Genomic DNA, 16,863 nt, shown 5'->3' with positions numbered 1-16,863 from the left:
TTATGCAAATAACACAGCCCTCTATGTTTGTCTGCCAACTGTGCCATCCGCCCATAAGGTATTTTCTTAAGTACCACTATGCCAATTTTTTCACATGCTGCTGTAAAATAAACTAGCATAGCATGCTTACAAAATGCCTCACAGGAGGAGGGCGCAGTGGCAAACACAGAAGGCTCGCATTATTTGCATAAAAATACAGTATATCCAAAAAAACTGAACACGCTTGTCCACACAAAAACCTGTACATGAATGTTCATGGCAGCATTACTCCTAATAGCTGAAAAGGTCAAACCACCCATCAAACTACAAGTGAATAAACAAAATGTGGTATAGGAATAAAACAATATTATTCGATCATAAAAAGGAAGGAAGTAATGATACACACTACCAACATGGATGAGTCCTGAAAACATTATGCTAAGTGAGAAAGCCAGATTAAAAAAAAAGACTAAATGTTGTATGATTCCATTTGTATGAAATCCAGAGACAGAAAATAGAGCAGTGGTTGCCAGGGACTGGGGGAAATGGGGAATGCCTGCTAAGGAGCACAGAGTTTCTTTCTGGGATGATGAAAATGTTCTAATGGGATACGTTCTAAAAACAGATAGCAATAATTATTTTGCACAACTCTTTGAAAATACTAGAAAATCACTGAATTGCACACTTTTAAAAGGGTGAGTTTTATTGGAATATGAATTTTATCTCGATAAAGCTACTATTTGAAAAAACTGCTTTCAGAGATATTTTAAAAGCCACACAAGAACTCCTTATTCAATATAATCATATGTATTCACCAAATCAGAAACCCTGGTGGCATAGTGGTTAAGTGCTACAGCTGTTAACCAAGAGGTTTGCAGTCCGAATCCGCCAGGCGCTCCTCAGAAACTCTACGGGGCAGTTCCATTCTGTCCTATAGAGTCACTATGAGTCAGAATCGACTCAACGGCAGTGGGTTTATTCACCAAATCTGGCACCAAATGAACTGACCCACATCTATTCCTATCCCCCAAAAAACTTCGCCCTCAAAGAACAAAATTTTTCTAACACTGAGAATACTTATAAGAAAATGCCACTCATTCCGATAATAATTCCAAAAAAGTTCCAAGAATATTCTGGGCAAGAGAGACATTGTTGGAATACATGTATCGTCTTCCAAAATTAACTCACATTATAACCCAGTGCCATCGAGTCGATTCCGACTCAGCGACCCTATAGAACAGAGTAGAACTGCCCTACAGAGTTTCCAAGGAGCACCTGGCAGATTCGAACTGCCGGCCCTTTGGTTAGCAGCCGTAGCACGTAACCACTACACCACCAGGGTTTCCACTCACATTATAGACGGTAATATAACTTAAACGCCTCACTTCACAATTTTTTTTTAAAAGAACTTCATTATTTTACATCTATATCTAGAATGACAGTCAATCGCTGACTTACATTAATTGAAACCACAACTACGAAATAAGAATTACACGTGTCTACATACCAGCTCAGCCCAGAGAAACATGCCCTAAGTTCAGGAGCAGCACACCGAGATGCTACGAGTATAGTGACAACAAACGGTCACCGCTCGAAGAACATGAACGAATATTAACCACATGCCCTATTCTAATTTTATCATCTACCATCATCTAAGTAGCTTACTAGGTTAGAAAGATTAAAACTCAACCTCTACCCCGAAAAATTAAAAACAAAAAGCCAAAGTCCTGCTTACAGTGGAAGTACTGACAGTGCCATTGGCAGCATCATCTCTGAACACAAACGTAAATTATTTAAGTATAACTTACAGGCTTTTTGGTTTCTATCACAAGAAGAGACGGTGGTCTTTCATTGGATGACTGATTTGGAGGATTTTTTTGATCTGCAAATCTTGAAGAAGGCTTATAGATTTTACCTCGTTTTTCATCTGTTTCATGTTCTTCTGAAATTTAAAATATTAAGTTTCAAAACTAATTCCATATTATTTGGATTTTATTCACTCACTAGTTCTACTTAAAAATAAACAAAAATAGAATGCTTTCAGTATTAAGATTTACCACTACTGACAAAATTAAGTTAAATTCTGGTATTACTGTCCTCTTCTCAAAAACATTAATCATTTAGAGTAAAATTATGAAATATATTAAAATTTTTCCAAATGCTCTGCAGCTTCCAAACCAGAAAGGTACATTGTTTTCAAAAGTTATCTGGCTCCAATTTCTCATTAATTCACTTTAGCCATTTATTTTGTCAGGTAATATCACCACTAGAGGGTGCTAATCAAAAGGAAATGTGAAACCCAAAAGCAACCAAACTTCTCTCCTAAGTACCTATTTATAGCCCCTCAGTCAAGGCTTGGGTTTGCTCAAAGACAATACCCACACTTACCTTTAGCTGCATTAACAACACCTCCTCGCACAAATGTTTTCACTTTATTACCATCACTTCCTTCAAAAGCAGCAAGAAATTCCTCATAGATCTCAGCAGCTGCCTTTTCATCCTCCTAATATACATAAAGATATAAATTTACTTATCAAATAATATAAAAACCATTTTTGTATATATGGTTAAATTCATCAGAGAATAATGCAAACAAAGCCTCCTCTCCTGGACTACCACAACTACCACAACCTCCCCTAGGCTGAGTCCGGCACAACCAGATGGTGCCTGGCTACTACCACGACTGCTCTACCAGGGATCATAACAGGCAGTCCCAGGCAGAGATGGAGAAAAATGTAGAACAAAATTCTAACTCACAAAAAAAAAAAAACTCACTGGTCTGACAGAGACTGGAGAAACCCCACGAGTATGGCCCCTGGACACCCTTTTAACTTAGTACTTAAGTCACTCCTGAGGTTCACCTTCCACCAAAGATTAGACAAGTTCATGAAACAAACAGTAATACACGTAGCTCAATCATGCATGACCCTAAATGGACACACCAGCCCAGGGGCAAGGATAAGAAGGCAGGAGGGGACAGGAAAGTTGGACAAATGGAAATGGCGAACCCAAGGTCAAGAAGATGAAAGGGTTGACATATCGTGGGGTTGGCAACCAATGTCACAAAACGCTGTGTATTAATTGTTAAATGAGAAACTAATATACTCTGTAAGCCATCAAAAGCAGAATTAAAAAAAAAAAAAAACTCCCTTCCCTGGAAAAAGCAGTCTTAATAAGTAGTGATACTAATCCTTAGTTTAAAAAACAAAAAAAACACCAAACCTCTTGCCATAGCAACCTTATAGGACAGAGTAGAACTATCCCATAGGGTTTCCAAGGAGCAGCTGGTAGATTCAAACTGCCAACCTTGTGGTTAGCAGCCAAGCTCTTAACCACTGTTAAGTCACCAGGACTCCAATGCTTAGTAGATATCAGATATTAATTAATATTGAAACCAAAAGAAGCTCTGCTTCTCTACTGGCAATTTGTGAAACAAGAAAAGGATCTACTAAGTATAAGCTGACATGTAAATTTGTTTAGAGACAGTTCAAGTGCCAAACTATAAGACCATGGACTATACGAAGACACATTATACTACTACTGTTTACGAAGTTTCCAAGGCATGATTTAATCCAGTAAACAGAAAGGTTTACTTTTCAAACCATCCAAGATATGGATACAGTATTAGATACTGCTGCTACAATTTCTAAATTTCTACTCTTGACAGATGGTATTTATTAAAAAAAAAAAAAAATAGGTCAGAACCTTATCATTTTCAATTATAAGTATTCTAAATGTCCCTAAAACACATATAAATAGAAAGGCCAGTGGAACAAAACGAACAATCCACAAATAAATATAATGGCTGCTGCCTGCCACTGACTACATTTCAATCCATAGCCATCCCATGTGACAGAGTAGAACTGCCCCTGCCCCATAGTCTTCTAGGCTATTATCTTTATGGGAGCAGATCACCAAGTCTTTCTTCCGCAGAGCTGCTGTCGGTGAGCAGTGAAGCATTTAACCACTGCACAACTAGGGCTTCTTAATAAATACAACCACATGTAGAAGTTTAGTATTCAACAAAAGGGGGTTCTCAAATTAGTGGGGAATAGACAGATTTTTCAAAAAAAAAGTTAGGATAACAGGATAGCCATTTGAAGTAAAAAAAATGCACCAATTCATCCATCATACTGTACATCAGGATATATTCCAAATTAATCAGATTTTTTTTTTTTTTTTAACTGAAACCATACAAGTATAGAAGAAAACATGGGGAAATTCCTGAGAATGGAGAAAAACTTGACTGGAGAACCAGAAACCAGAGGAGGCAAAGACTGATAAACTTGACTATGTAAAAATAATTTTCTCATGAAAAAAAAAAAAACAACACCAGAAGCAAAATAAAAGCACAACTGGCAAACTGAGAAAAAACACCATACTCTGCATCAGAGACCAAGTGTTAATTTGCTTAATATAGACTCTAACAATAGAGATGACCTATTAACTTATAGGAAAAAAGCAGACAGTTCACAGAAACAAACAAAAAAAAGCTGCTCAACCTTGCCCAGAGGAAAAATGCAAATTAAAAAGTACACCAAGAACCATTCTCCACCTAGCAAATTGGCAAAACTTCTTTCATAGCATCCTGTTGGCAACGCTATGGGGAAACCACTACTCATACACTGCCGATAGGAACGCAGAATCACCCTGTACCTCAGAGGGCAATATGACCATATCTAGCAAAACCACATTTATGTGCTTACCGTTCATCCCGGTAATCTCACTTATAGGAATATTTTCCAAAGATACACTAGTAAAATTACAAAAGAAGAAGAAAGAAAAACCATATGAACAACACTAGTCTTAACAGCACTATCTATAATGGTAAAATACCAGACACAGATGCCCTCAGTATCATTTCAGTTGAAAAACTATTACACATCTACACAGCTATTTAAAACAAAAAAAAAAAAGTGAGGAAAATTTCTATACACTGCTATAAAATAATCTGAGATATAATTTTTGGTTAAAAAAAGGCAAGGCCAAGAAAAATGTACTGTGAATACCATGCTACTGTTAACCTAAGAAAGGGAAGTGGGGTATGACAAGTGTGCACGTACTTGCTTATATACAAAAAGAATAGACCAGAAAATAACCAAAATTTCTATACAGAAAGGAAGAGAGGAAACAGGGTGAAGGGGGCAGGGGTAGAAGCTGGATCCTCTGAATATGCCCCATGTTACAGATTTGACTTGGGGGTGGGAGATGAGGATACCCTGGACGTGAACAATCTCTGGGAAACATTTCTCTCCTGCCTATACACTGATAGTCCCTTAGACACATTCATCTCCAAGGATAATTCAAAATACATTTTAAACATTACCTTTTTCTTTAATTCTTCTTGCTCCTTCTTACTTAGTGTTCGCTTAGCTGTACTCATTTTTCCAATACTGAATGCTTTAAGTTTGTTTTCTAGAACAGGCTATGAAAAGAAATGAAAAGCATACTTTAAATATACATTCTTAATGCGATCTATAACTTTAATACACCTCAACTGATTACTAAGTCTTCTGAATAGGTGGCTTGTTTTAAAAAATGTTCGCTGTAAAGAAGCAGAGTTGGGGCTACTCTAAGCATCAAGTGGTGCTTTGGGCTTGATTCTGATATATGTATTCATCAAAGAATGTCTTTGTTAGCTCAAGGTCAGTAACACGTAAAGGCCATTTTTTTAAAAAAGGTAAGAAACAAAACAGAGAGCTAGTCATAGAACTCATGCAACCCACTTGCTGGCTGTAACAATAAAAGACTTGAGGAGACAAAGCACAGGTGTTTCTAAGCAAAGGAAACAGAGCTAGAAAAGACACTCGGATAGGGCAACGGAGGCATACATCCCCACGGTCCCGCAGCAGGGATCTGAAACACTCAGATAGGGGAACGGAGGCACACATCCCCACGGTCCCGCAGCAGGGATCTGAAACACTCGGGGCAATGGGGGCACACATCCCCACGGTCCCACAGCAGGGATCTGAAAGACTCAGATAGGGCGACGGGGGCACACATCCCCACAGCCCCGCAGCAGGGACCTGAAACACTCAGAGATAGGGCAACGGGGGCATACAGTCCCGCAGCAGGGATCTGACTACCACCTATAACTCTCATTCCAGGTACCAGAAATGGCATCACTTCCTTCATAATTCAGTAAATTACCTCAATCTTCACCCACGATACCAACATTTATGAGCCTAACTTCATTTTCTTCATGCGGAATGTATCACCTACAGTATTTTCAGTTTCAGTTTAAGTAAAGCTACGCCATCTCATTTTGAATATAAGAAAATACTATTTTAATGAACTCTTCATTTATGTAAGTTAGAAACAATTTCCCTCTAAAGCATGGCTTGAGTAAATTGTCTATAGACCTTTAGTTGTTTATCAGTTATTCATTTGAAAGTTATGATTTTGATTCAAAAATTTAAGAGAGGAATATTTATTAAATACAACCTAAAATATTAATCTGTAATTGAAATCTCAAAGTTTCTCTCTGCCCCCTACTAAAGTAAGTTATCCAATTAGAAAATTAGGCTTTGTTAAGTCCCTCATAATTAAATGAGCTTGCCCTTGAAGATGCCAAATGGAAGATTAATATTACTACAAATCATTTTAAAGTTATATTAAAATAATACCTTTGAGAAAAAATAAAACAGTACATAACCCAAAAGTCAATACTGGATTTCAAGAACAGATTCAAAGTAAATTTTTCCCATAATAGGAAAAAAAAAAAAAAATCGCCATCATCAGCATCTTTAGTTTCAATGCTAAAAGCTGTAAACTCACACATAAATTCAGCAATGAGGATAATTCTGCAAACAATTTCTATCCGCAAACTTTATTTATATCCTAAGAGCTAAATTTAGATACCCAAGAAAGAAATGGTTAAGGAAATTACGGAATGTTTACTCAAAGGAATGCAATCATCCATTAAAAAGTATGTCTGTAGAATTTTTGCTAAAACAGAACAAGGCTTAGAACTGAAAACAGGGTATTCTAAAATGTCCTTCTGTAAAATGGATATGAGAAAAATTAAAATATGCTTAGAAATATTACACAAAAAAATTGAAAAAGTTTGTAGTATTATTGGCTGCTGATGACTGTGTACTTTATGTGTATTTTTCAAATATAACCACGAGAAAAAAATGTTTGAAATAGAAAAAAGACTGAAAGAGCACACGATCACTTTGCAGATGCATGAATACGGCAGCTCCTTTTCTATATTCCCACAGTGCCCCAGGCACGTCTGGAGAGAACAGCACCTGCTTGTGTCTGCTGCCCAGGGCTACACTACAAACTCTCTTGGACTAAGAACTGTGTTTTCATCATCTGTGTATTTTCAGTGACTAATATCTGGAACTTGGTTCAGTAAATGTATAATGAAAAGGAGGAAAGATAAATGTGATCATCAGTCATTTTACATCCAATGTCCTGCTTTGTTTTTTAAATGAAACATATTTCACATACAAGCTAAAGAACATTTCCTTACATGAACCTGAGTTTATCACAACCCTTTATAAAACAGAATACTATAAACGATGCTATAATTAATACATTTTCAGACAGTGTAATATGAAACAACAAGTAACAAAACTGAGATATTCAACCACTACAATCAAGGACAGGTTAAAATCATTCACTGTCTCTTTTTGTCTTTATCAATACTCACTCTTGAGGGATTCTGATGGGGAGAGTCACAGAGGTTTTCACGGGTATTTTCATTCCTATAATTATGTTTTCTTGGGCTCTTAGGTCGTGTCCGACTTGGCATATCACTATCTGAGGGTCCAGATGAATCCATCTTCAGAAAAAGTAAAACAAGGTTTTAAAAAATCAATATATATTATTGAAAACGAGAAATAGCCCAAATGTCGATAAATTTCATTATACACTATCAAAAATCATATCCCTCTGTGTCATCACTGATCTCATCAGAAAAGTCTTTTAAAAGTAAAGTTTTCAATAATTCTACTTTGTACTGGAAGGCTCAAATTTTACTCTTAGCAACAAAGAGTAGCTTTCCTTGAAGTATAACAGGTTCATTTTCTTCATTTTCGAGAAAAATGTCTGCCAAATACCTGTCTTATTAACCACAGTTTGTCAGCCATTCCTTTAAGTAAAAATATTCCATGAAAAAAAATCAATTAGTTAATTCCTCAGTTCAAACAATCACGTAAGTACTTTTTCCTCAACAAAAGAATCCCACTTAGGTAAGCAGAAGTGCTTTATGCGTACTTCTCATTTCATTACACAGCATATTAAAAAGACCTATACAGAAGGCCAAGATCAAATAATATTAATACCATTTATTGCTTCATCAAGAACATCCTTAAGGGAAACTAGTGTATTTTTACTGTGTCTAGGGGTAAAGAATTTTTTTCTAGGGGTAAAGAATACAACGACTACTAGTACCTTTTGGTGCTACAGCCCTGACTTATGCTAAGTTGTCAACAGCTTACCCACCAGTTGCCTCTGCGCCTCAGTGCGAATGTCAACACAATGAAAAAGGCAAATAATGTCTTAGTACCACTGCAAAGGAACCGCAGTAGAACAGTGGTTAAGAGCTCGGTGGCTAACCAAAAGGTTGGCAGTTCAAATCCACCAGCCACTCCTTAAAAACCCTATGGGGCAGTTCTACTCTGTCCGATATGGTCGCTATGAGTCAGAATCAACTTAACAGCAATGGGTTTTTCTGGTTACCATTGCAAAAACAGACTTGAACTCACAGGCCCTCTGAAAGATTCTCAAAGGCCCTCAAGGGTCTGAGGATCACACTTTGAGCACTACTATAACAACATATATAAAGGAATGCTGAATCCAGTGCTATTCAATGTCAAAAAAATTTAAATAAAAACTGTACACCATGCTCATTCTGGCAACACGTACACTAAAATTAGAACAATGCAGAGATTGCATGGCCCCTATGCAAGGATAACATGCAAATCTGTGAGAACAAGTATATGTTCGTCAACAGAAAATAGCTGAATAAACAATTGTACCTCCCCACCACAGAACACTACAGTGCCATTAAAAAGAATATAATAGACATATGCCAGTTGACTTGCCAGAGATTTCCAACAGGTGTGCTGTGCAGTAAGAATGTGTATAATGCAATCCCATAGTAAATGTATTAATACACACCTTTATGTCTGTACAAAATCATGTAAGCACAATAAAAACAGGGAAATACACATACTAGGTTTTTAACATGGTTAGAGATGACCGCGAGAAGAACTTGAAAAAAAGGAGAGTGACTAGCAAAAAGGGTAAAAGAACTGGTTCTGCCTAGTTCAGTCATGGCCAATGAAGTGAAAGCCGAACAGACCTCAATTTTTAAAATGTGGGTGAACTGGAACGGGAAAATTTACGGGTCAAAGCCCTGCTAGAAACTTAATAACCCTCTCAAAAAACAAGGGTAGCGTGGACACTGCATAGCAGAGTCCGAACAGCAATGCCCTGCTCAAAGACAGCGACTGATTATGCAGCTTTGAACGTGTGTCACTCTCCACAGTCCTGGCAACATCCAAGAGACTGCATCAGGCTCTTGAAAAAGCTCACCACACTTCTACCTGGTCTCCCATTCCAGGGCTTTGGCCTATAATTTTTCCCATTCCAGTTATAGTTCTGCATGCATCACCCAAATTCTAGAAATTCGGGTCTGTTCCAATTTTGCTTCTTTGGCCAAGAGAGAACCAGTCTGAAGCCCAGGCACGTACAATATAATCACATTTATTCATCAAGTAAAATCCCAGGTGTAGGGGTATGCAGAAAGAGAAATTAAATTTCAAAGAAAAAAAGACAAAGGTTATCTTTTATACTCACATGCGCGTCTGAAGATCCAGAAGAATGAACATCTGACGATCTTGTCTACAAGTATTAAAAATAAAGCCAATATTTAAATGATCAGAAAATGTCTTATTACATTAACAAAACAGTATTTCTGATGTTATACAATGTTTCCAAACTTGTAACAATTTCTTCTAAGTTAATAAAACTGAACACCAGCAACCTGGCTTATAAAAAGATTGTGATCCAAAATAAGAGCGCAAGTTAATTCTTTAAAATTCAGAACGTATGCTTTCCAAAATATGACATAAATGCTAACGGGACACATTTACCTTTTTATAGCATAGACTAGAAATTTAACCACCAGTTTTCCAACAGGATTTTTGTGCAAAAGCTCTTCTTAAGTCATAAGATACACTATCTACTGCCACAAAACTGCCACAAGCAGCAATCTCTCATTACACAGCAAAAAAAAAAAAAAAAAAAGCTTCATAGGAAGCAGATTCTAGCAGCAAGAAAATCCACACAGAAGCCCTTGCTGGCTAGTAAGGGGTACGAATTCTACTTCAGAAATAGTACAAGAGAAAAAAAAAGAAAAACCTGTTATCGAATTCCCCAACAGGCTACCGTGTACAACTTGTTTTTAGGGGCTGCTCCTACTCCAGCTTGCCACAGGCTAGCTGTTTGCACAGGAAGAGTTCAGTCCTCAAATAATGGCACTTCCCAAGAATGTCAACTGCTATAATTTGATCTTAGTTTTTCGTAATTGATCTGCATTTCAGATTACATGTGACATACAATAATTTGTTTTTTCACTATGCATCTAAGGAAAAAGAAGCGGAAACACTATTAACTAAAACACAGATGATAACTTTCTGAATTTTTAGAGGCCCAGAATTGAACTTCATTGCTGAGCTGTTTTTATTTTTGAAGGTCCTGGGTAGTAAGATTTCACAAGACATCATATTAATTTTCAAGAGAAAGCTGAAGATCTGTATGTTATAGAAAATGGTAAATATAGGAAGATTTCACATGGGTCTATACAGTATTGCCTTACCTTGTCTAAGCATAAAGCTAGGAGCAGCTGGTCAGATTATCATACTGAATCAATTTACTCCTCTGAACTCCACTGCAGAGGCCAAGGCAAAATCAGTCCAAGAAAACCAAACACTGAGGCACCTCCCACCCCCATTCTTCCTGTCTATCTTCTTTCTGTTCCTAACTTTTACTGGGTCCCCATCATTTACTTTCTCTCCCAGCTAACCATTCCTGAAAGGTACACTGGTACAGAAGAAATTCTTTACGATATTTAAACTTAACTCTGTGAAATGCACTTTGAAACACACCTTGAAATGCATCCATTTCCAGGTACTCAGAACTCAGAAAATCCAAAAGAATAAAGCTTATCAACGCTTTTACTGTACTGAGATGATTCCTAATTTTTGACCTTCAATCTTAGTCCCAGTTCCTGGGCTCCAATCTGTTCTTAAATGGACTGGATGCCTCCGGCTCATCTTAACCTGAAATCCTTCTCGAGTTAGCCTCTCACCTTGACCTTCTCATTTCTGACACTGGGGTGGAACTCTCAATCACTCAATCTGGAAGTAATCCAACGTTAAGAGTGCAAGCTCTGGAGCCAGACTTCTTGGGTGTGAAAGCTGGCTTTAGCATTTTACTAGCTTTGTAACCTTGGGCCTAGTTTCCTAGTCTATAGAACTTAAAAGAACCTGCCTCAGGATTGTTATGAAGGGCACATACGGGAGAAGCACTTACAACAGTGCTTAGAACATAGTAACTGGTCAATAAGTGTTAGCCCGTAGCAGCATTATAATAAAGTCATCCTAGACTACTCGCTACTACTTCTTTACTCCCATAACCAGTTGGTAAGTAGTCAGATTCCATTCACCCCACCTCTAACATAGCTCTTCCATGAGGGCCCTTCTTATCCTTTATATAGACGCCACTGTGATTCAGCTCTTTCCTTTATTCAACCATTTACCTGGCAACTCCTATGAGACTGGTGCTGTATCTTGCATTGAAATACAAAGTAAAATAAGAGATATCCCCCCTCCCCCAGTTAGGAGCTAATCAAAGGGACACAAGCAAAACAAGGTGGATTGCCACAGAGCACAAAAAGGCAGGCAAATCTTAATGGAGATAAGGGACATTAGGAAAAGCTTCCCAGGAGAGGATCTTAGGTAAGACTTTTACGCAATCCTCAATATTTAACTGCACCACCGCAATAACCTCCAAAACACTTCTCCTCACCCCCAAATCCTTCCCAAACGATGCACCCAGAACCACCTTTCCTAATGGACTTTTCTGACCAAAATTTCCAGGGCTCTATAATTTTATTCCCTCACATGCAAACTCCTCCACTATTTGGCGCCCACTTAACTTTCCAGTCTCAGCTCCTTTTATTCCTCGTGCAAGTGCAGTATGCACTGGCTAAACCAAATTATTTACAAATCCACCTTCCAGAAATTTCTATTTTCTCACCTCATCCATCACTTGTTTTAGAACGCAGAATCTACCCTTCCCCTAGTGGTGCAAGGGCTAAAGCGCTCAGCTGATATCCAGACAGTTGGCTGCTGGAACCTACCAGACCTGCTCCGCAGGAGAAACAAACTGGCGACCTGCCCCCATAAAGATTACGGCCTAGGAAACCTTATGGGGCAGTTCTACTCTGTCCTGTAAGATCGCTATGAGTCAGAATCAACTCAAGGACACTCAACAACAACCTCTCTACCCTTCACAACTCTATATGTTGTTCAAAGAGCCCAATCAATCAAATACCACTACGCTCTTGAAGCCTTTCCCATGCTCCATTCAACCAGCTGTCACTTGTTTCTCTAACTTCTAGAGACTTCTGATTTGTTGTTGGAATTCACCCAGGGACTCCAGAAGGAACTACAGAGGTTATCTAATTTAATCTCTTTATTTTATAATTAAGAGATGTTTAAGTGACTTTGCTGTTGTCAACAGTAGAAAACTTTCATATTTTACATTTTAAAATTAATGTTTTCCTTAATGTCTAGAAATATAATTAACATGTCAATAGGAATTTAACTACCAAAGAAGCAGAATGAGCAGGAAACGAAAGTATCTGTTCACTCCATCATCTGTATTGTAAGAAGCCCCTCATCTACTCTCCCCAGATAAAGGGAAATCGAACCAGAGATCAAAAGCTAGAAACTCCAAATATTGTACGTAGTATTTGCCAAAATGTTCTCTGACTCTCTCCAATAAATTCTGGGTTTCTGTTCCAAATAAAAAGCAACGGCCTGAATGTCATCACGATACCTGATGACTTAAGATTCTATATCTCAGGATTAAAATTTTTCCTAACATTTTGAGGACTTTGTATTTCCTGTAAAAACAACCAGAGAGGGGAAAGGAGCTAAGATTTGTTACGTTTATAAGATTTATTAATGTTACAGATATTAACTCCTCTAATCCTACATCGACCCTGTTTAAAAAAAGGAGAGAGATTATATCCATATTCTACCGTATTACAGGAGAAATTTGAAGCTCAAGAGTTTAAGCAATTTGCCTTAACATCGCAAAATCTAGCTAGTTACCAAGCCAGAATTCAAATCCAAAACTCTTGTTTATTATCAAACTCCATAACCTTTCCAATATGCTATGCCTCCATATTAACGAAGGGCCCCGGTTAGCGCTTGGCTGCTAACCGAAAGTCTGGTGGTTTGAGCCCACCAGCAGCTCTGCTGGAGAAAAGACCTGGCGATCTGCTTCCATAAAGATCACAGCCTAGGAAACACTACAAAGAAGTTCTATTTCATCTGATAGGGTTGCTACAAGTCAGAGTCAACTGGATGGCACACAACAACAGCCATATTAATGGAAAAAAAATCATGTCAACATCATTTGATTACTGAGATATTGATTCCCTTTACAGACATTGATAAAAATCTATGAACAGCATCAAGAGATGATAACCTAAAGTGACATAAACTAAAAAAAATTTTATTACTGGAATACTCAATAACTTATACAGCCATACACAACCTTGAGAAGGAAGCCTGAACATGTACACTGAAATGTTTTTAATGTGTCCAAGGCCTCAAATAAGAGATACTTACTTCAACAAGAAACAAAAATTGTGAAATGTATGCATGAAACATTACTATGGATGTAGCTAGCTTTGGTATTTTCTATCGCCTCAAACGTACATGAAAGCTGGACAATGAATAAGGAAGACTGAAAAAGAAGTGATGCCCTTGAATTATGGTGTTGGCGAAGAATATCGAATATACCATGGACAGCCAAAACAACAAACAAATCTGTCTTGAAAGAAGTACAGTCAGAATGTTCCTTAGAAGAGGGGATGGTGAGACTTCATCTCACGTACTTTGGACATGTTATCAAAAGAGACCAGTCCCTGCAGAAGGACATTATTCTTCGTAGAAGGTCTGTGAAAGAGAAGAAGACCCTCAACAAGATGGTCGGACACAGTAGCCGCAAGAGTGGGCTCAAACACAGAAACAGTTGTGAGGATGGTGCAGGACCAGGCTGTATTTCCTTCTGTTGTGCACAGGGTCTCTATGAGTCAGAACTGATTTGAAGGCACTTTTTTTTAACAATAGGGTCGCTATGAGTCGGAATCGACTCAACGGCAGTGGGTTTGGTTTTTCTGGTCTAACAATAATATAATAGCAGCTTGCTTTACTAAGGCTCCTTAATACAAAATGGGCTGCTTTTAGCATGAGTCTGTTAAGGGGAAGAGTGGGCACAAGAGTAAGGTACACACCTGTTTCTCTCCCTCACAAGACAGGGGAAGTGTGTTGGGGAGAGGAGGAACTGACACAGGGTTCCTTGATGTAATGTAGCCAAAACTGGCCTTCTACCATACTTTTTCACATAACTAAAAAAAAAAAAAAAAATTTTTTTTTTTTTTTAAACTAAAGGTTGACTGGAAACCGTGGTGGCACGGTAGTTAAGACCTATAGCTGCTAACCAAAAGGTGAACAGTTCGAATCCACCAGGTGCTCCCTGGAAACCCCATGGGGCAGTTCTGCTCTGTCCTCTTGGGTGGCTATGAGTTGGAATTGACTCGACAGCAACGGGTTTGGGGTTTTTTTTTTGCTTTTTTGAGTTTTTTTTTTTTTTTTTGGTAAAGGTTGACTAGTAAAGTTATAAGTAATTATGAACTAATTATGAGCATCATTCACCAAACGGCATGAAGATTCACATTTATTAGAAACTGAGAAATCAAGTATAAAACGGGTTGTTTTGGTAACATAACCAGTTTGTCAAGGCAAACGTAAACCTGTTAACCGACTTATAACCACATACACAGTTTAGATGTGTTAACAGTCCCCAGAACTTTCAAGAGTTACACAACTTCTTGCATCAGCATCAAAACGCTTCACAACAACTTCGTGTCAGTAAATACCTATTTCTTTCAACATGTTTTCCAGACGAGAAACTCAAAGTAAAAAAAAACGATTAAATGCCCTGCCCGATATGGCAACTAGGATCTGACGTTAACTACAACCTTACTGACAACAAACTACTCCTCTACAGCACTTTGGTTTCACAGTATACGAACAGGGTTCCCGTAAAACCAAATGCAAATTACTACTCTTAGATGGCTTCCAAGTCTACGGAAGCTCTCCTTTCAGTAGAATACACAACATGGAGATGAAGCCGAAGCCAAATCCTGGACCCTCAAAAACAAGTGCTCATTTTACACTTCCTCTAAAGTGAGGTAAAGACCACGTGTAGCGTGTAGCATTAACCTTGGCGGTGCAGCACTGCAAAGGAAAAGTGCTCCCGCCTCTGCACTTCCCACCCGCGTCCCTCCACTATTAGCCCTCCCCTCATAGGCAGCCCTAGAGGTTATTTATTCCCTGGAGGACACGAGGGAAACTGAGGAAGGCCGGAAGGATCTGAGCTAAAGAACCCAAGATAAAGGGACGCAGGCACAAGCCCCGAAAAGCGCTTCCCGCCTCTCCCTTGCTGTGTCCGGCGGCCTCAGACTCAACAACCTGAGACACGGGCGCGTTTTCACAGGTCTCGGACCTCACTGTGACTTCCTAGTTTGACTCCAGCGCCAAACGCGGGCCGAAGGATTCACGCCGTCCCCCCGGGCCCGCCAGTGTCGAGCTGAGTGCAGGCTGGGGCTTAGGGGCGACACCAGGCCTCTCAACATGCGCACCACGGTGCGGCGGCGCCCCGGCCTACCGTTGCGACCAGAACGCACACCCCCAACCCGCTCGCCTCCCGCTGACCAGAACTGTCTGTAGGCCCCAGACGACAGCGACAGAGCCACTGACTTACGAAGTCTTCTAAGAAATTACCTTTGAACTGGCCTTCTGAGAGCCGCCTGGCGTTTTGTCCGCCATCTTGAGCTTTGCCCCTCCTTCGGCGGCGGCAGCAGCACAGGAGAGTCGAGCACCGAAAGCGCAGATCTCGGCGGAGCCCGCCTGAGGCGCCTGCAAGGCTGAGTAGTCGACTGACGAGGTAGTGAGCCCGGGCGGGGCCGAGTCACGTGACTTCCGGGGTCAGTCCTTCCACGGGTTGTTGTCTGTGTCTCTGTGACAGGGTTGTTGTGCTAGTGAATTTAGGAGAGAATCTCCTTGTTCTGATGTTCAGGACCAACTGATATCTCACACTCCTTTCCCAGGGCCAACACTCAATAGGTGCCAGCCGGTTGTATTTCCCAGGCGAGGAGGGAGCCGCTCCTTAAAGAGAAATGCACTGAACATCTGGGAGGAGCATTCATTTCAACTCAAAAAATAGGTTTGAAGCCAACTGGGAGTCTGGCGCTCAGTGAACAAAGACGCAGTTCGCGCCTCCTCGGGAGCTCACACCCCACTGGCAAAGGCAAACTTGGCATCTGCTCACGTTACTTTAAAATGGTCAATGTTGAGCTAGAGTTGTGCCTGGAAGGCCCAGAAGAGGGGCATTTGACCCAGTTCGGGAATCCAGCATTGCGGTTACAAGGTAAACTGACTGTTTAGGGCGCCTGCAAAATGGACACGAGCAGAGAGAGGATGAACGAGAGAAAGACGGTATTCTCAATCTAGCATACATGTAAATCTACTGTTCTGTACTGTTTCCTGTTATTCACATAAATGGGGG

The 16,863-nt window shown here is 39.4% G+C and overlaps 1 protein-coding gene and 1 non-coding gene across 4 annotated transcripts in view; one reads left to right on the top strand and one right to left on the bottom strand.

Moving 5' to 3' along the window:
- Window positions 1-16,198, bottom strand: part of U2SURP (U2 snRNP associated SURP domain containing) — a 48,480-nt gene extending 32,282 nt beyond the window's left edge. For 2 of the 3 annotated variants that reach the window (XM_064275561.1, XM_064275562.1), the window contains exons 1-6: window positions 16,080-16,197; window positions 9,793-9,837; window positions 7,640-7,771; window positions 5,306-5,404; window positions 2,368-2,482; window positions 1,788-1,921 (exon numbers count right to left, since the gene is read on the bottom strand). In XM_064275561.1, the coding sequence (XP_064131631.1) occupies window positions 1,788-1,921; window positions 2,368-2,482; window positions 5,306-5,404; window positions 7,640-7,771; window positions 9,793-9,837; window positions 16,080-16,124 (570 nt within the window). In that variant the 5' untranslated portion in view covers window positions 16,125-16,197. Of the gene's footprint in view, window positions 1-1,787; window positions 1,922-2,367; window positions 2,483-5,305; window positions 5,405-7,639; window positions 7,772-9,792; window positions 9,838-16,079 lie in introns of all 3 variants that reach the window. The other variant, XM_064275563.1, reaches the window with a different exon arrangement.
- LOC111752310 (U6 spliceosomal RNA) lies at window positions 8,834-8,936 on the top strand. The gene has a single exon (XR_002787275.1). It is a non-coding gene; the product is annotated as a U6 spliceosomal RNA (small nuclear RNA).
- Window positions 16,199-16,863: the final 665 nt, after the last annotated feature.

Source organism: Loxodonta africana, chromosome 23 (genome assembly GCF_030014295.1).
Source record: "Loxodonta africana isolate mLoxAfr1 chromosome 23, mLoxAfr1.hap2, whole genome shotgun sequence".
NCBI lineage: Eukaryota > Metazoa > Chordata > Mammalia > Proboscidea > Elephantidae > Loxodonta > Loxodonta africana.
This window is presented reverse-complemented; position numbering and strand designations above follow the sequence as displayed.